Below are 20161 nucleotides of genomic sequence, written 5' to 3' on the forward strand. Positions count from 1 at the left end.
CTTATTTCTGTATACTTTCCCCACCTACCCATTCATCCAAGGGCAAAACTGTCTAATTTACACAGAGCCCGACGATGCCCACGGTGCTGTTTTTGGCTTGGTGGAGCCCGTTTCTGAAGGAAAGGCACGCTCGCCTCTCACTCCATGCCTGGAGACCAGAAACAATCCCTGTGGTGGGATGGACCATTTTAGCTCACCCGTGCTCTCCTTGGCCCGTCCACAGCGCCTTCTGAGCCGCACCAGCATCTCTGAGGTACCCATGGCGCTCTCAGACTTGGAAAGGCGTTTCCGACGCCGAAGTTTCCGCTAAACCGCGCAGTTGCTTAGCAACGCCGCCGGAAGTGACAACAGTCGTAGCCGAGGAACGAAGAACGCGCAGCTGTGGGCTGTGGTGCCGGAGAAGGGAGGATGCGCCTGCGCGGGAAGTCAAGGCCAGGCGTGCGAGTGGGGCGGTCCTCCCCCGCAGGCGCAGGCGTCCGGAGTGGGCGGGAGGACAGAGCCCTCGGAAGCGGCGCCGAGGCCAGAACGGCTGCGGGTCTCTGGCCTGGGTCAGTGACGAGCCCTGGGACTCGGTTGGGCCCGGCCTGGTGCTCCCATCGGCATCCAACGTGCGCCTCTCGGGAAACGACACCCGACTAGGTCCCTGCCCCTGGCTTCTGGATGTACCCGGCAGGTGTGCGGGAGAGCGAGGCCTGGGCTTGTCGTGTGTGACCCACAGACCTCGCGGGGGAAGGTGAACGGCAAAGCCCTCCTCCCTCAACTATAGAAACTCAGGGATTAATTGACAGAAAATCTGTTTTTAAATATTTTGGTTTCTAACGCATGATCTGGGCTAGACGGGGCTTAGTTTTCTTTTTTTTTTTTTAAATCGCAATGTTAAAACTTGGATTATAACATTCATGTTAGAGCCTTTAAGATATCTTTAATTGCTCGGTAAATACAGTATAGTAAATTGAATGTATTTGGAGGACCAATCAGACCTCTAAGGACACAAAACCCTGTTAAGAGTGAATATGGGCTACGTTTCAAAAGATCCTTTTCTAACACGTCGAGGTACAAATAATTACATTACAAGGTAGTTGGCTATGACACATACACATTAGGCATCAAACTGGAGTTGCTCAATATGAAAGGAGGTAAGATTTTTAATCACTGAAGTTCTAACACATAGTTGTACTGTTTTTCTTCAGGTTTTCTATCAGATGATCGATCCATCGTAATAATGCTGGTAAGTATGAAAGGATTAATAAAATATTTGTTGGCAGAAATATAGTTTTTGCACATACAACATTGGTGGTTTTTTGGAATCATAGTTTTAAAAATGTTGGGCTTCCCTGGTGGTGCAGTGGTTGAGAGGCCACCTGCCGATGCGGGGGACACGGGTTCATGCCCCGGTCCGGGAAGATCCCACATGCCGCAGAGCGGCTGGGCCCGTGAGCCATGGCCTCTGGGCCTGCGCGTCCGGAGCCTGTGCTCCGCAATGGGAGAGGCCACAACAGGGAGAGGCCCGCATACCGCCAAAAAAAAAAAAAAAAAAAAAAAAAGTCAAGAACTGGGAAGAGTCAGAGATTTTACCCTACTTGCATGCTGACAACTTAGGCTGCCACCGTTCTGTAGAAGATGCAGACCCCTAGAACAGTGATGAATTACAGCAGTAGCTGTAGCCAGAATATCAGTAATTTTGCCCCAGTTGCCACAGGATGATGCAAAGAGTGCCAGAAGGCACCTGCACATGGAGTGTGTTGCATTACAGGACAGGAACCCTGAGCTTAGGGCATCCAGATCTTTATTATAATGGACAATAAGCATGCCTTTCAAGACTGTTCACTATACATGCATTTTAAAAAATAAATTTATTTATTTTTTTACTTATTTATTTTTGGCTGCATTGGGTCTTCGTTGCTGCGCGCGAGCTTTCTCTAGTTGCAGTGAGCCAGGCTACTCTTCTTTGTGGGGCATGGGCTTCTCATTGTGGTGGCTTCTCTTGTTGTGGAGCACGGGCTCTAGGTGTGCAGGCTTCAGTAGTTGTGGCATGTGGGCTCAGTAGTTGTGGCTCACGGGCTCTAGAGCACAGGCTCAGTAGTTGTGGCTCATGGGCTTAGCTGCTCCACAGCATGTGGGATCTTCTTAGGACCAGGGCTGGAACCTGTGTACCCTGCATTGGCAGGCGGATTCTTAACCACTGCGCCACCAGGGAAGCCCTTACATACATTTTTGAGACGATATCCAGAGCAAAGGGCAGTGAGTACCTTGTAAGATATGCAGAGCCACTAGAGACCCATGGAGATTACCTCCTAACAAAAATTCTGTGGAATTTTAACTAAATTGGTTACAAAAATTATTGAATCTTACAATATTTGGTGTCAGTAATTTGCCAGTTTGGCGTAGTGTTCAGGTATCATTTGACTTACAACACCTGGTTCTAACTCTAATCCATGGATCTTTACAGCCAAGTGTATCTAGAATTAGTTATTTACCTTCCATGGCCACCACTCATTTTTTTTCTTTGTTGTGAAATTAAGAAGGTAGCATATGCACTTTGATCTGAAACAGAGCTTAAATTATTCCGGGGAAAATATTTTATTACAAAATCAGCGTAGGAAAAGAATGCACTGCAATTGATGCTACCACTGTATACAGACATTTCTTTTTTAAAAGCAAAAATGAGATTATACTGTAAACACTGTTTTGTGACTTGTTTGTTTAATTTGAACATCTTAACCTTTTACTCACTAAATAAATGGTCTGTTATATGGCTATCATGTACATATCTTATTTAAGCAATCCCCTATTCTTGGATGTCTATGTAGTTTCTAGTTTTCATTATTGTAAAAAAGCACATAGGCTATTGTTAGACCCTGGAAACATTGCAGACATACAAAATATATACTTTACATGCTTCTGGAGAGAACAGTTAATAACTGCTTCTGGCATTTTAACAAACTGATTTCAAAATAGATTCACTTTCACTAAATCTTTCTACACATCCTTAATTTTTGGAGACATTTTTATTTCAAGTACAGCACTAAATCTTTGAAAGTTTATTGACAACAGAATGTGGTATTTGTCTATTATTTAATAGGTAAAAAGAAAAACTGGAATCTGGAAATCTTAACATAATCAACCTAACACCTGTGATTTTATCCACTGAATAAGAGTTTATACTCACATAACATTCCCTGTTTTGTATTTAAGGTTTTTGTTTAAACAAAATTTTATTCCTCCCATTGCCATAGGTGCTTTTCTGATGTAAGAGAAAACATATTAGAAAAGGTAAATTTTTAAATATCTTAACTACTTTTATTAATTTTAGGAGTTAAGAAGTCTCCATTCCTTTGCTTGGAATCAGAAGACTTTTTCCCCTGCATATAGAGTAGGAGTAATGTTGGTTAGAAACTGGCTGGTGTTTAAAACTGAAGATTGTCATGACTGTTTAACCTAAGCTCCATGCTGAAGTAAGATTAATTGTCTTGGAAATACTAAATTGGGTAAGTATTTTAAATATAGGTTTATGTTGAGTGGTGGGAAAAAACTAATGGAAAAAGATCTGAAATTAAGAAAAGTACACTTGTAGATAGAAATTAATAGTCAACAGTGGAACTAAGTTAACAGTTGGAACTTTGTTAACTTCAGGCTTATGATACAGCTTATTTGGAGGTTAATAGTGAAGGAATTTTAGTAACTTGTGGCTGATTAAGTCTAGGTTTGAAACACTTTGCAACCAACAATGAGTTACATTTGAAAAAAATTTTTTTAATTGTGTATAAATTCAGAATGCCTAAAAAGCATTTTAATTTAAAATGTGCTTAGGTACATTACCAACGTGATTGTCAACTGTGCTTTATTGCTATTTATTACATTGTTTCTATGGGAAAGTGATTTCTGCACTTAAATCTCTGGAAGCCAATCAGGGACACCTGGATTAGACATTTAGCAATTAATGGATCCAGGGTATCAGAATACTTCATACCATTATACCATCTAAATTCATACAACAGGAGATACATCCTCTAGGTTTGTTATTTTCCAGATATTCTAAATTGAGAGGCAAAAAATACTTACTCTTATATGAGTCGTGAGCTCATTCTCAGTTTTACCTGCTGGATATCTATCATTATAAACCAGAGAATACATGTAGATAAATGCCATGTTTTCTTTTTTTTTGGCTGTGTCAATTGGGTCTTATGTGCAGCACTCGGGATCTTCATTGCAGCACGTGGGCTCCTCGTTGTGGCGCACAGGCTCTCTAGTTGTGGTGCGCAGGCTCCAGAGCGCTTGGGCTCTATAGTTTGCGGCACATGCATTCTCTAGTTGTGGCCCCCGTGCTCAGCAGTTGCAGTGCGTAGGCTTAGTTGCCCCGCAGCATGTGGGATCTTAGCTCCGCGACCAGGGATCGAACCTGCATCCCCTGCATTGGAAGGTGGATTCTTAACCACTGGACCACCAGGGAAGTCCCCCATGTTTTCTATTTTTAATTGATCTCTTCTTTTTCTTATTGGTGGGGTTCTTCACTTTTCATTTTAGGATTTCTTGCTAAAACTTCAGAATGGTTGTAAAGTAGATCACAGATGGTTAGTGTGTACTTCGAGATTAATGAATGTTTTCATGTTATTAAACATCTTTTCGTCAAAATGACCTACTTAATATTTTATTTTTAAACTGATTAATAGTCGTTATTCTATTTCTTAGGCACTAGAGTGTATTACTAAAGCATGAACTTTGGAGTCAGGCAGACCTGAGTCCAAATTCTAGCTCTGCCATTTAACTAATACTTAACCAACTTAATTAATACTTAAGCTCCAGTTATATATCTTTAAGATGAGGATAATAATAATTCCTACTAAATGGGTTTATGACAGATGATGAGATTGTAAGGTTCTTAGTCCAGTATCTGGCATATAGTGATATCTATAAAAATAACAGTTACTCTTTAAAAAAAATTTTTGTTGTTGTTTACAGACACTAATTGTAGCTTTTCCTGGGAATTCTGTATAATTATCTTTTTTACATGATAATTTTCATTTATACCATCTGTTGATTCATTCCTTTTCTCTTGAGATTTAAGTTAATGATCTTCATTATCTATTAATGAAAACAGAGACTTGAGTAATTGTCATATCAAAAGCAGTGTGATTATTCACATATATCCAGATTATTTGGTACTCCAGAGCTAAACTATCTAGAGAAAATATAAATAAATGTGAAAATTGTTAACAAAAGTTACTTCTAGTGTGGAAGAATTTAACTGACCTCCAGTTCAAGTAATTTGTTTAGACTTTCAAGTACAACATCAAGCAACCATTTGGTTATAACATTGCCAACGATGATTTCAAGCTAAAAACCTTTTTTAAAAAATTATTTAAATTTTGCAAGATTTCACATTATGTTAAATTTGGTCAGAGTTTTGGTTAGTTCACAGAGAATATGTATTGTACATGACCTATTATTTAAAATGAGGCTCATTGTAAACATTTTAAACTAATAAGTTTGTGATTGATAATTTAAAGACAATAAGAATGACTAGCCTATATTTTTTTCTGTCTTATTTTATAACTTTTCTAAATTAAAGTGTAAGGGAATAATTGTTTCATTACTTCTCTCATTAGATTGCGCTCTAGTTTAATTCTGAGTGCTCAAAGAATCACCCCCTCAGGAGCACAATAATACCCTGAGTATCCTTTTTATATGTTCTGTTTTCCATTCATTTAGCATACTCAAATATGAACTTTGCTTCTTAGGAAAAAGTGCTTAAATGGTAGTCTTAGAATGCTTAGTCATTTTAACTTGTTTATACTTACCCTTTGTTTCAGCAGATTAAGAGTAATTTTGTTAAATAGATACTATAGCTAGATATGTAGAACCGAGTATGTTTAGGGAATAATATTTCTTCTTTTCCAGGGTAACCCAAATCTGTTTCTGGAACCATGAAAATTTTGTTGGTTTTTGACTTTGACAATACAATCATAGATGATAATAGCGATACCTGGATTGTACAATGTGCTCCAGAGAAAAAGCTTCCTATTGAACTACAAGATTCTTATGAAAAAGGATTTTGGACAGAATTTATGGGCAGAGTCTTTAAGTATTTGGGAGATAAAGGTGTAAGAGAAGATGAAATGAAAAGAGCAATGATATCAATGCCTTTCACTCCAGGGATGGTGGAACTTTTAAACTTTATAAGAAAGAACAAGGATAAATTTGACTGCATCATTATTTCAGATTCAAATTCAGTCTTCATAGATTGGGTTTTAGAAGCTAGCAATGTTCATGACGTGTTTGATAAAGTCTTTACAAATCCAGCAGCTTTTGACAGCGATGGTCATCTCACTGTGGAAAATTATCATGCTCATTCTTGCACTAGGTGCCCCCCAAATCTTTGCAAAAATGTAGTTTTGGTAGAATTTGTAGGTAAACAGTTACAACGAGGAGTGAATTATACACGAATTGTTTATATAGGTGATGGCGGAAACGATGTCTGTCCAGTAACCTTTTTAAAGAAGAATGATGTTGCCATGCCACGGAAAGGATATACTTTACAGAAAACTCTTTCTAAGATGTCTCAAAATCTTGAGCCTATGGAGTCTTCTGTTGTATCTTGGTCTTCAGGTGTTGAAATAATTTCTCATTTACAATTTCTAATAAAGGAGTAATACGCCAATAATTGAAATGTGTATCAGTTAAGATTAAATACAGCAGCATAAAACTAAAACCCCAAATAACAGTGGCTTTAAAAAAAGAAAAAGTTTTCCCTCTCACTTAAAAGAATTTCAGAGTTAAGTATCTCAAAGTTTCTGTGTTGCTTTACCAACCTCAGCACTTGACTTGCAGCTTATGATCCAAGATTGCTGTTCAAGCTCCTTCCCTCACATCAACTTTCTGGCCAGCAAGGAGGACAGTGAGAGAGAAGGTTGCACCCTCATTTAAATTTCACTGGCCAATACATTGTCACAATGCTCCTTCCTAACTGCAAGGAAGGATGAAAAATATAGCTTTTATTTCAGATGGTCATATTCATAAACAGGCCTTTGAAGGCCTGTTTGCTTCTAAATCACTCTTACTCATGATGGACAGCCTTTTGGGATCCTATTCAAAGTAAGGGGAAGGGTTTATCACTGCAGGCCTCATACTCCAATACCTCTTCACCTGGGTCCCACGAAGACTGTCAGGATAGCCACTCAGTATGTCAGATATCACTTACAGAATTGGCCAACCCTTTCACGGAAAAGAAGCTCACCTACCTAAGTTTCTGTGCTTCCTTAGCCGACAGTTATTGTCAGCTCTCTCATGTCTTTAAGCAGATATTTTAAAAATTGTGTTCAGCTATCAGCTTTTCCCGATGTACTCTGTAGAAGATCTGGTCCAAATTACTTGATCTACAACTACTAAAAATGAAAGTATTATTATTTTTTTTTTGCTTGCATAATTTATAATTTGTTACTGACCTCAACTTGTAGAGAAATCACAATGTATAAGAGTAAGTGTTTCATAAATAAAATTTAAAAAAAGAGTAAGTGTTTCAACGTAATCTAACCTATTAATTTAAAGCAAAACAAAGTTTACTTTTTCAACCTGGAAAAAAATAGAGTACCAATTTTTTTCCCATAAAATTACATTGAACATTTTTATTTCTGGAGCTTTCTATATGGAAAAGAAAATCCTAACATTATTACGTAAGGGATATTTATGCCTAAAACATGTGAGCCTAGAAATTAACACAGTACTGTACAACTTTCTAGGTCAGCTGATATTTTTCTAATATCCCTATATGAAACAGTTTCTTAAATGTTGAGTATTCCTACAAGCTATATATTGTATCACTCAATATTTCATTGCCAAACAGAAATAACATACTGATTAAATCAGCATTCTGGAGTTACAGTCTGTAATAATGATATAAATTTAAAATACTTGAAGAACATTAATTTGTATTTCATTTCAAAAGGAAAGTGTGAAATTAATGAACACTTGGGCAATAGATACTGCATCCCTATCTCTAAAATTAACTGATTTGGAAGTAGTGTATTCTTATGTGAACTAAGCATTAGGCTTATTTTAAAGATCTGTAACTGCTAGACATACTTCGGAAATAAATACCAAAGAAAGTAAAATATAAAACTAATCTCTCGGGGAATAAATTTAAAAATATAATCTACCTATTAACCATCTTTGGTAGAGTCCACTAGTTGCACTTACCTCAATTTTGTACTCTACTTCTTTCTATTTTTCCCAGGCATATGACCATCTGAAATAAAAGCTATATTTTTCATCCTTCCTTGCAGTTAGGAAGGAGCATTGTGACTAAGTATTGGCCAGTGAAATTTAAATGAGGGTGCAACCTTCTCTCTCACTGTCCTCCTTGCTGGCCAGAAAGTTGATGTGAGGGAAGGAGCTTGAACAGGCAGCTCACCTTTGAATACTATCAATCCCTGAAATTGGACTGAAGTTATCTAAGATTTTTAGAACTCCCAGATGCTTGACTAAAGCAAATCTGAACTCTCTTAGAGGAAGTTAATATCCTTAGTATGGTGGGCAGACTCTAAGGTAACCCCCCATGATCCCTATAAGCTCGTATTCTCTGTGTGTGTGGGGGGGAAGTGTATGTATGGAGAAGGTGATCTAGGACTTGCTTCTAATTAATGCAATACCACAAAGATGATGGGATGTATCATTTATGTGTATATGATTATATTACATCAGATCCTTATGCCCATCTTGTTAGGGAACTCTCTCTCTTGCTAATTTTAAAGAAGCAAGCTGCCATGTTGTGAACTGGCCTTCAGAGAGGGCCACGTGGCAAGCAACTGAGGGTGGTCTCTAGCCAAAAGCAAGAAGTAGGTCCTTGGTCCAACAGTCTGCAGGGAACTGAATACTGCAACCATGTAAGTTTGGAAGTGGATCCTTTCATAGTGGAACCTCAGCTGAGATCACAGCTCAGGCTGACACCTTGATTTAGCCTTGTAAGACCCTGAAACAGAGGCCCTTTGAGCTGTGCTTGCACTCTTAACCCACGGAACCTATGAGATAATAAATGTCTGTTTGAAGATGCTAAGTTTGTGGTAAAACTGTTAGCAGCAATAGAAAATTAATGCAATAGGCCTCAAAATCTAAACAGTTTTGTAAGTACATTGTAAAGCACATAGTAAAAAGTAGCTACACCAAGAGATATAAATGAACACCAGCAGAAGTTTTTATTTAAATAGATCTGCATGACCTCCAAGTATTGGAGTTTACAGACACAAACTAAACTTATGAGAATTTTGGCAAAGAACTGAAAATTACATAAACAATATGGAAATACTAGAACTGAAAAATAACATGACTGAAATTAGAATCTTAATGGATGGATTTGACAATAAAACAGGCATAGCTGAAGTGAGTTAGTGAATAAACACAAGTTCGAAGAAAATATCCAGAATAATGCAGAAAGAGACAAAACAATGAAAATACAGAAGAGAAATTAAGACATAGAAGATGTAGCAAGATCTAACATAGGAAATTGGTATCCCAGAAAGAGAGGAGAAAGAAAATGAAACAAGCAATATTTTAAGAGAGAATGAGAACGTTACAAAGTTGCCGAAATACATCAAACCACAGATTCAAGAGCCCTCATGAACCCCAAACAGGAAAATAAAATAAAACCACATGAAATCACATTCTTGTAAAACTGCCAATAACCAATGATGGAAAAAGCATCAGATAGCTAGAGGGAAAAAAAAAAAAGATGACATTGAAAGGAGCAACAATTAAACTAACAGCTGATACTATTTTTTTCTTAAATGTTTGATAGAATTCAAGGACGCCATCTAAGCCTGGAGTTTTCTTTGCTGGACGGTTTTAACTACTAGTTTGATTTCTTTTGTAGATTATAGGTAAAGGTTGTATAGTTTTCTTGAGTAAGCTTTGGTAGTTTGTGACTGTATTTGTTATCTCTTGCTGCATAGTAAGTTACCTGAGAATTTAACAGCTTAAAACTAAGCATTCATTATCTCACAGTTTCTGTGGCTCAGGAATTGAAGAGCCCTTAACTGGATTGTTCTGGCTCAGGATCTCTAATAGGGCAAGATGTCAGCTAGGGCTCTAGTCATACGAAAGCTTGACTAGAGCTGAAGGCTCTGCTTGCAAGGTGGCTGACTCACATGGCTTTTGGCAGGAGACCTCAGTTCCTCACTGATTGTTATCAGGAATCTCAATTTGCTGCTGATTGCTGGCAGGAGGCCTCAATTTCCAACCACATGGGCATCTCTAGAGAGTTGCTTGAATGTCCTGAAGACATGGTTTCCTGCCAAGTGACCAATCCAAGAGAGAGGGCAAAGAGGAAACCATGATGCCTTAGTGACCTAGTCTCAGAAATCAAACACCATCCATTCCACTATATTCTATTTGTATTCTAAAACAGAATACAGGGACTTCCCTGGCGGTCCAGTGGTTAAGACTTCGCCTTCCAATGCAGGGGGTGTGGGTTCGATCCCCAGTTGGGTAGCTAAGATACCACATGGCTCGCAGCCAAAAAACCAAAACATAAAACAGAAGCAATATTATAACAAATTCAATAAAGACTTTAAAAATAGTCCCCATCAAAAAAAAAAAAATCTTAAAAAAAAACACAACAATACAAAGGCCCACAATCAAAAGGAGGGGAATTAGGCTCTACCTTTCAGTGGAGGTACTTTTAAACCACCATGGTGTTGGACATGCTTTTAAACCACCATGGTGTCTCTCAAGGACTTTGTCCATTTCATGTAAGTTGTGAAATTTATGGGCATAAAATTTTTCATAATACTCCCGTATTAATCCTTTAATTTGCAGTCAACACATGGATATCTACTGTCTAGATTTTACCATTACTCTGGGGACTTCTCTGGTTGTCCAGTAGTTAAGAATCTGCCTTCCAATGCAGGGGACGCGGGTTTGATCCCTGGTCAGGCAACTAAGGCCCCGCATGCTGCGGCACAACTAAGCCTGCATGCTCTACAGCCGACGCTCTGCAACTACCAAGCCCGCGCACTCTGGAGCCCGCATGCCACAACTAAGACCCAACACAGCCAAATAGATAAATAAATAAATAGTTTTTAAAAACCCAAAGAACATTTTACTCTGCTTGTTTTATCACATACCTGTCCATTCCTCTGTCTGTCTTTTTTTTTTTTTCTTTTGCCTTTTTAACGTAAGCATTGTTTGTCCCCTTTCCTTCTTTGTTCTCCAATGTGTAAAACCATGTGCTTCTCTGGCTCTGATTGGAACTCAGTTATCCTCAAGCTCTATGTGAACTCTGGGAATTATTTGATTTATAGTTCTTGGGATCATTCTTTGCCCAGACTTATAGTATTTCACCCTATGCATGTGTCTTAGTATCCAGCCATAGACTCATGGGGACAACCCCTCTTCCAGATTTCTGAAACTCTCTCTCCATTTAGCTCTGTCCTACAAAAAGCCAATTGTGCCTCCCCAAACTTATCTCCATCTCCTCAACTCGGTGAGACTACCATGGTCCGCTTGGGATTCTCCCTCCCTGCACCTCAGGCTGGGAAATGTCTCCAGGCAGAAATGCAGGCAATTATAGGGCTCACTTCATCTGTTTCCCTTCTCTCAGGGATCACATTCCTGCACTGCCTGTTGTCCAGTGCCTGAAAACTGCTATTTCATATGCTTTGTCCAGTTTTCTTATTGTTTACAGTGGAATGGTTAGTCCAATCCCAGTTCCTCCAGGAACAGAAATTGTAGTATCTCATTTTTCATTCCTAATGTAACATGGTGATTAAAAGCTCTGCTCTAGATTAAAAGACCTGAATTTGAATTCTAGCCCTGGATTGGGTAAATTACTAGCCTCTCAACACCTCAAGTTTCTTTTTTTTTCAATTTTATTTATTTATTTATTTGGCTGCACCAGGTCTTAGTTGTGGAACTTGGGATCTTTTTTGCGGCATGGGGGATCTTTAGTTGCGACATGCAACCACTGCAATACAGGCACCAACCAATCAGAACAGAAGCACCAAACAAGAATGGATTCTGGCCACAGACATAACAGTTCCTGTGTCTGAATAGCAGCCCTGTACTTGTCATATATGCCAACACCTCACACACATACGATGCACTCAATGTTAGTTCACTGAAGTCCAGCTTTTAGTCTGTTCTGTTTCCTCTTTTTAAATGTCTGGACATGTCCTTTGCTCATTTATCTATAGGGTCTTGTGTTCTACTTATCTTTTTCCTGAGTACTTCATATATGGAAGATACAAACATGTTGGCATTAAATTGTGTTAATCTTTTCTAAATCTTATGTTTTATTATTTCTAGATAATCTGTCTTAATTTTTATTTTAAAATGTAAGCATATCTAAATTTAATATGTGCCTTATTGTCTCATTAGATTATGTTAGAGTTAATGAAACAAATATATTGATACACACTAGGCTTTTTACAATAAAATGTAAGACTCTTGTTCTCTAAAATTTTTCCTTTGAAAACAAAAGAATCTTTGTGTTCCCCTCATAGCTAAGGAAATTCTTTGTGGCCAGTTTTACTGTGCTGAACTGTGAACTTATAAAATAGAGATGCTAGAGTTAAAAATGGGAATTGAAGAAGACTATTGAATAGAGAGGTAGAGGAACCTCGTGTTCTTCACACGAGATTCTAGGATAGCCGTGGTAGGCAGAATTCTAAAACGGTCCCTTGAGATTTCCCACACCCTTGTGTACATGCCGCGCATAATACCCAGTACTGTGAATCTGATGTATTTTACTACCATGATTAGGTTATGTTTTATGGCACAATTGACTTTAAAATAGATTGTCCGGTGGACCTGACCTAAACACACGAGCCCTTTAAAAGCAGAGAGTTTTCCTGGCTGGTAGCGGAAAAGGAAGTCAGTGATTCAAAGCCCAAGAAAGATTCAACGTGCCATGGTTGGTTTAAAGATGGAAGAAGGCATATAGTAAGGAATGCTGACAGCCTCTGGAGCTGAGAGCAGCCCCTGGCTGACAGCCAGCAAAGAAACAGGGACCACAATCCTACAATTAACTGCAAGGAAACGAATTCTACCACCAAGCATTTGAGTTTGGAAGAGGACTGTGAGCCCCAGATGAGAAACACAGCCCAGGCTGGCACCTTGATTTCAGCCTGGTGAGACCCTGAGCAGAGAACCCACTCACACCATGCCCAGATTTCTGACCTACAGATATTTGTGACAATGTTTTTGTGTTGTTTTAAACTGCTAAATTTGTAGTAATTTGTTACATAGCAATAAAAAACTAACACAAAAGCTAATCTCAAGGAATTGCCTAATTTTCATACACATACCTATTTTGTAATTATGTTTGGCAATTCATACTCTAAAGTAATAAATCGCTTTTTATTCTTCTGACTAGACACTGAACATCGTGATGTATGAAGAGATGCTTATGAAAATGTCTCTGCCTTTGAGAGTTTCGAGGATGACTTAATTTTTTCTGCTAATCCATTTTCTAATTTTTTATAATATTACTGTACTTTTTTAAAAAGAAAAACAAATTTAAAGAAATCAAGACCTCCTGAGAGATAGAGCGCACCCTGCAACCATCTACCAGTGAATGGGCCAGAGCTGAGCTGCTCAGACAGGACTGACCGCATAATTTGAGAGACCCAGAACACAGTGAAAATGAGGCACCTCTTGTTCAAAGATTATTAAGAATTTCAAGACAGCAAAGCATTAAACCAAGAGTGGGGCCTTCTGGTCGCACAGGTCACACATGAAGCCAGATCTGTGCCCAGACCTCCAGCAACTTCCAGATAAAAGCTTTACCAAGAACTGCTTACAGTCCAAAGGCCCCAGTGCTTCTTCACTGCTTGGGTAACATTTGCAAACTGATTGCTCATAATGTCACCATACACCAAATCCTTTCAGAATTTTCTCCAAGGGTGTTTGTATATATGTATGTGTGTGTGTGTCTGTGTATATATGCATATAGGTGTATATGTATATATATGTGCTCTTTGACGTAGATGGATTATTCTTATAATTGTTATATTGCTTTTGCCACTTAAAACTATAAGTATTTACCTGTATTAATAAATATTGTTTAAGATTAAAATCTTAAATCTAAATTCACATTTTTTGCAATTTAAATGGAATGAAGAGGTAAAAAATTGATAGAATTGTAAAGAGGAAGGAAGGAAGGAAGGGAGGGAGGGAGAGAGGAAAGATCCCTGTCCTTTAAGGAACTCCTATAGTAAAATAAGAGGACAGTACTGAAGTGTGTCATGGTTAGTATATTAGGAAGGGGTAAGCATTACTACATACATAATTTAAGTATAAACTCATTTTATCTTAAAATCTTTCAAAATAGGAATATTTCTCCAATTTTTTTATATAAGAAAACAAGCTTGGTGAGGTCACAGAACTAAGTAATAAAAGAATTCTTCAAAACTAGGTGATGTTGAGTCAAGAGACCTGAATTCTAGTCCCAGCTCTAACTGCTAAGTTGCTCTGTGACTTTGGTGAATTATTTTTCTTCTCTGGAATTCATTTTATTTTCTGTAAAATGACTAGACTGAGTGAGTTTTATCCCTAACTACCTTCCAGTTCTAAAATTCTGTAATTCTAAAATCATTATGAATTTAAGTGCTTTCTAGGTTTCGCTACAAAGAGCTTTTAAAATCTATCCTCTAAGTAAAGTTAAGTCATCCTATTTTTAAGGCCTTTAGAAGGAGGTTTTCATTTTACCACAAAACCATGTGGGGGTCAGCCTTTTAATTTTTAGCATATTAATAGATCACAAGATTGAACTCTTCATGTTGCTTAGTTTTCTTGTCTTTGAGCTAAATAACTATGATTTCCTTATCTGATCCTCAGAAAGCAGTTTTTATTTTCATAACTCACCTCTGACCTACTCACGGTCCTCTGTAAGATTGTCCCTGAACTGGACACAGTACTATATTCAAGGATCAAGACACTGGTTATCTATCTCATTTTGCTCATATAAGCATTGTCTTTCTTCTCTCTTCCTTTTTTCCTCAATGTATATTAGAACAGTCCTTCTCTGTGGATCATGTTAAAATGCAAATTGTTTCCAATCGGTCTGGGGTGGGAGTTGAGATTCGCTTTTCTAATACACTCAAAGATGAAATACTTCAAATATTTAGATGCCTCTTGATTGCCTAACCTGCTGAATCTAGCACCATTTCCTATAAGGACAATAAAAGCCAGAAAGCAATCTTGCCTGGCTTATAGGTCAAGTCTGGGTGCCATAGAAATAATCTGAAAGTCAATTCAACCCTAAAACTGAGTCCAACCTGGCCCTCTAAATGAGCAGCCAAAATGTGATGATGTGCAGACTTACTTGCCACAGGATAGCCTAACCCAGCTCCTATGCACTTGATCACCAAAGAGGCATTACTGGACACAGAAATTAACTGCTAGAGCGGGACCTGGTATAGGCTTTCTTGACTTTGGCACTATAGACTTTTAGGCTGGATAATTTTTTGCTGGGGGCTGGGGGAGGAATATGTGTTTCCTGCGCTTTGTAGGATAGCAGCATTCCTGACCTCTACTCACTAGATGCCATTAGCAGTCCTCCTGGCAAGTTGTGACAACCAAAAACATCTCTAGACTTTGCCAATAATCCCTGTTTGAGAACTACTTAATGCCTAAAAGTCCATATGTTTTATTTGTGGATCAAGTGAAGAGATATTGTACGTACAGAATACCACTACTCTTAAAGCCACAGATCCAAAATATTTCCCCCCAGGTAATAATTTCCTTATCACCAAGTCCACAGCCTTGTCACATCATAGCAATCACCACCTGAGTGTTTAATAAATATTGTTGATGCCTAACTCAATCACTTCCTTCCTGTGTTAGATACATATTAGACTTCTTTCCCTACCCAGGTATTATATGTACTGTGGCACAAATCTATTAGTTTAAACCTGCTTTCGTAGTGCAACTGTAGTCTTTTACAGAACAAGTTATAATTACATCTTTATTCTACTTTTTAAAAAAATGTTATATCTGATATGCCTACATATTCATTTAGTTTTATAGCATTTGAATTTTTTAGCTCCTGGTTAATACTAGCCCTGAAGGAGAGTTAGAGAAGATTTTCATTTATGGTCTCATAAGCAGCTTCCAAGGGACAGCTGATATATCAATAGGGCAACTGAAGGCAGGCACCAGACTGAGAAGAGTAGTTCTGTTTTTTTCTTTTTTAATAGATCTTTATTGGAGTATAATTGCTTCACAATTCTGTGTTAGTTTCTGTTGTACAACAAAGTGAACCAGCTATACATATACATATATCCCCATATCCCCTCCCTCTTCGTCTTCCTCCCACCCTCCCTATCCCAGCCCTCTAGGTCATCGCAAAGCACCGAGCTGATCTCCCTGTGCTATGCTGCTGCTTCCCACTAGCTATCTATTTTACATTTGGTAGTGTATATATGTTGATGCTACTCTCACTTCGCCCCAGCTTACCACCCCCCCGGCCCGTGTCCTCAAGTCCATTCTCTATTTCTACGTCTTTATTCCTGCCTTGCCACTAGGTTCATCAGTACCTTTTTTTTTTTTTAGATCCCATATATATGTGTTAGCATACGGTATTTGTTTTACTCTTTCTGACTGACCTCACTCTGTATGACAGACTCTAGGTCCATCCACCTCACTACAAATAACTCAATTTTGTTTCTTTTTATGGCTGAGTAATATTCCATTTTGTATATGTGCCACATCTTCTTTATCCATTCATCTGTCGATGGACACTTAGGTTGCTCCCATGTCCTGGCTATTGTAAATAGTGCTGCCATGAACATTGTGGTACATGTCTCTTTTTGAATTATGGTTTTCTCAGGGTATATGCCCAGTAGTGGGATTGCTGAGTCATGTGGTAGTTCTGTTTTTAGTTTTTTAAGGAAACTCCATACTGTTCTCCATACTGGTTGTATCAATTTACATTCCCACAGTAGTTCTGTTAATAGTGTGATAATGGGACTGGAATTTATAGCCACTTTCTGCCCCTATTATGAGATATGCTTTTTTTTTTCCCAGAAGATTAGAGGGAGAGTCCTTTACTGACCTAATAACCTCACAGTACATCTTTAGATGAGACCAGTTGTAGGGAATATATAAATAATAATTAATTGCCTTAACTCTTTTACCTTATACCCTATCATTTTGTGCTCCCTGATGGGTTTCTTTTTTCAGGTGGACAATGTGATAGTTCTGTTGTAGAGAGATTTTTTGATGTGCTCTATAAGGGCTTATGGAATAATATATTCTGGGCCAAAAACTAAGTCTATCTTACTTATGTCATACAAACTGATGTCTGTGTGATGATAGTTCACATGGAAACAAAATATTAACGTAAATGTTTCCTAACAGAAATTCTTAGAAACTCCCATTGTTTATGGAAGATGTTACTTAGTAAAAAATTAGTCTTTTATATTCAAAAATAAATTTTCAGTTGTATGTCTAAACAACTAGTAAAAAAATATTTGCAATTAAACTACCATTTGCCGCATAGGATTTTATAATCAGTGCAAACTGGAAAACTTGCTCCTTCACATTTTTTTCTACCACTTTACAGTCATATTCAGGATTTTGTTACATATCAGAAGCTCAACTGTTCTCACAGCTTGGTCCATGCAATATTTTGTTATCCTCAGTTAAATATGAGAGTATGTTCTTTCAGGGATTTATTAACAATTTAGCCCTTTTCAGGTTTAAATCCAGAAAAAATATCCTATTGCACAATTTGGGGGGATAAAAATACTAGAGTAAACAAATATTTTGAGGGTCTACTATGTGCAAGAAGACAAACAAAACAAAAACTTGTGGAAGTATAAGTGTAGGGCTATGTCTTACAAACAATGATGTCCTTCAAAGCATTTACAAATGCTTTTAAAGAAGTGGGACATATACATATGTAATTCATAATTCCCAAGTAAGATTCATAAAGCATATTAGTAATCAGCATAAACAAAAAGTACTTAAGTCAAGGAAGGACTAGATGACCATATAGTATTGTACTGTGTACTCAGTCAATTGATTAATTGTCATATAAGAGAAGCTTTATGAAAGGTAGATTGTGATCTATACCTTAAGGGATGGACAGGACTTGGAAAAATGGAAAGGACTTGATAGAGCTTCCCAGATGAAGGGAATAATTTGAGCCACGATGGGGGTGAGCACAGCGTATTCTCGAGATAGTGATGATGTGGCTGGCCTGATGAAGTTAAGGGTTTAAACTGGGGAGCAGTGGAATCAAGCTTTGTAAGTAGGATTTGGCCAATTTATGGACGGGTTTGAAAGCTAATCAATGGAATTTGAATTTCTTCCAGGTACCTCTTACGAGCAAGTAAAGGGAAGTGATGTCAAGAAAATGCTGTTTGGGGAGGATGAAAGGTATTGTACAGCTTGGGAGGAACGGGGAGAGACTGACACAGAGAAATCTTGCAGTAAGCCAAGTGAGAAGTGATAAAGACCCAATAAGCGTGCTGTCAGAGAGAACGAAAAGGCAGGGATAGATAAACCGGATGCTTTGAATTTGAAAATGAAAAAAAGCACAAAACTTTTAGATCATGTGGTACAGGAGGGCAGTGTCTGCAGATTAAGTCATTTATATAATGTCTTAGAGAACTATGAGCCCTGAGCAAGTTTTTAAAGAAAATTCTGAAAGTCTTACTTTTTTAAAAAAAAAACTTATTTATTTATTTTTGGCTGCGTTGCGTCTTCGTTGCTGCGCGCAGGTTTTCTCCAGTTGCAGTGAGCGGGGGCTACTCTTCGTGGCAGTGTGCAGGCTTCTCACTGCAGTGGAGCACGGGCTCTAGGTGTGTGGGCTCAGTAGTTGTGGCTCACAGGCTCTAGAGCACAGGCTCAATAGTTGTGGTGCACGGGCTTAGTTGCTCCGTGGCATGTGGGTTCTTCCCGGACCAGGGATCGAACCCGTGTCCCCTGCATTGGCAGGCGGATTCTTAACCACTGCACCACCAGGGAAGCTCCTGAAAGTCTTACTTTTAATCTACTCATAGATTCACTGGTATAAAAAAATATTTATTGAGTACCTGTTATGTGGCAGACGCTGTTCTAGGAATACCAGAATGAACTGGGGATATACCATGATCAAAACACAAAATCAGGGCTTCCCTGTCCAGAGCCTGTGCTCCGCAGCGGGAGAGGCCATGACAGTGAGAGGCCCACGTACCGCAAAAAAAAAAAAAAAAAAAAAAAAAAAATCAGTAGGAACAATTGTGATTGTCCTGTGACCTTTAAATTTTTTGTCAGAACATTAAAAACTGTCTTACTGCCAGTTATAAATGTATAGGAAAATGAAAAACAGTAAGACCAATATTTACTTAGTACACTGCAATTAGAAACATTGGAAATGAAAGTATTTTATTTTTCTGTAAAAAACTTAAGAGTAAACAGTTTTCACCGTCTTCTTTTTGTCCTGTAACTTACAATACAGAGTGATCATCTTTCTATGACTTAGTGAATTGTCATACTTCTAAGTTTGGATCAGCTTCCAACATTTTATCCTTTGCATTTTTTAAAAAATAAATTTATTTATTTATTTTTGGCTGCGTTGGGTCTTCGCTGCTGCGTGTGGGCTTTCTCTAGTTGCGGTGAACGGAGGCTACTCTTCGTTGCAGTGCGAGGGCTTCATTGTGGTGGCTCCTCTCATTGCGGAGCACGGGCTTTAGGCGCGCGGGCTTCAGTAGTTGTGGATCGCGGGCTCTGGAGTGCAGGCTCAGTAGTTGTGGTGCATGGGCTTAGTTGCTCCACGGCATGTGAGATCTTCCCGGACCAGGGCTCGAACCTGTGTCCCCTGCATTGGCAGGCAGATTCTTAACCGCTGCGCCACCAGGAAAGTCCTCCAAGAGTTCTTTTAAAATGAAATTTTTTTGCCAGTATTACTTCTTCTAGGACACCATTATCCGCTTTGTCAACAACCACTGCCCTCTTTAAGTCACGAAGTTCACCTGCACCAAAGTCAGCTGGCTGCAGATCTAGAGTCTCTTCACTGGTGGCACTGTCAACATTCCCATGCTCATCTACTTCTTCTAGAACTTCATTCTGTTCAACTCAAATTCCACTTTTGGCATTATCACTTTTAATTCTTTGCTACATTTTCATTTTTGTTGGCCAATGCCCTCTCTCTGTCATCTATTTTTGTAAAATACTATGTAGATTT

At 38.4% G+C, this 20161-nt stretch overlaps 3 protein-coding genes across 5 annotated transcripts in view; 2 read left to right on the forward strand and 1 right to left on the reverse strand.

Moving 5' to 3' along the window:
* Nucleotides 1-261, reverse strand: part of CFAP210 (cilia and flagella associated protein 210) — a gene marked incomplete at both ends in the record, with an annotated part of 36183 nt that extends 35922 nt beyond the window's left edge. Inside the window, one exon of the mRNA XM_082840778.1 lies at nucleotides 198-261. Coding sequence (XP_082696904.1) covers nucleotides 198-261 — 64 coding nt within the window. The remainder of the gene's footprint in view (nucleotides 1-197) is intronic.
* A 927-nt stretch (nucleotides 262-1188) lies between these two features.
* PHOSPHO2 (phosphatase, orphan 2) lies at nucleotides 1189-7793 on the forward strand. 2 transcript variants are annotated; one of them, XM_082840762.1, is made up of 2 exons: nucleotides 1189-1228; nucleotides 5899-7793. In XM_082840762.1, the coding sequence occupies exon 2, from the start codon at nucleotides 5925-5927 to the stop codon at nucleotides 6648-6650; it is 726 nt and encodes a 241-aa protein (XP_082696888.1). In that variant the 5' UTR covers nucleotides 1189-1228; nucleotides 5899-5924; the 3' UTR covers nucleotides 6651-7793. The 2 variants fall into 2 exon arrangements, with proteins under 2 accessions (XP_082696888.1, XP_082696887.1); XM_082840761.1 differs by lacking the exon at nucleotides 1189-1228 and adding an exon at nucleotides 3384-3488.
* The window catches only part of LOC309962777 (kelch-like protein 23), a 39217-nt gene continuing 22464 nt past the window's right edge, over nucleotides 3409-20161 (forward strand). The window contains exons 1-3 of one of the 2 annotated variants that reach the window (XM_082840759.1): nucleotides 3409-3488; nucleotides 13364-13824; nucleotides 18309-18372. In XM_082840759.1, the coding sequence (XP_082696885.1) occupies nucleotides 18339-18372 (34 nt within the window). In that variant the 5' untranslated portion in view covers nucleotides 3409-3488; nucleotides 13364-13824; nucleotides 18309-18338. Of the gene's footprint in view, nucleotides 3489-13363; nucleotides 13825-18186; nucleotides 18373-20161 lie in introns of those variants that run through there. The other variant, XM_082840760.1, reaches the window with a different exon arrangement.

Source organism: Leucopleurus acutus (assembly GCF_964270905.1).
Source record: "Leucopleurus acutus genome assembly, chromosome: 6".
NCBI classification, from domain to species: Eukaryota; Metazoa; Chordata; class Mammalia; order Artiodactyla; family Delphinidae; genus Leucopleurus; species Leucopleurus acutus.

Excerpts from the sequence above, each read along its gene's own strand:
- PHOSPHO2 (XM_082840762.1), top strand. The coding sequence starts at position 5,925 with ATGAAAATTTTGTTGGTTTTTGACTTTGACAATACAATCATAGATGAT.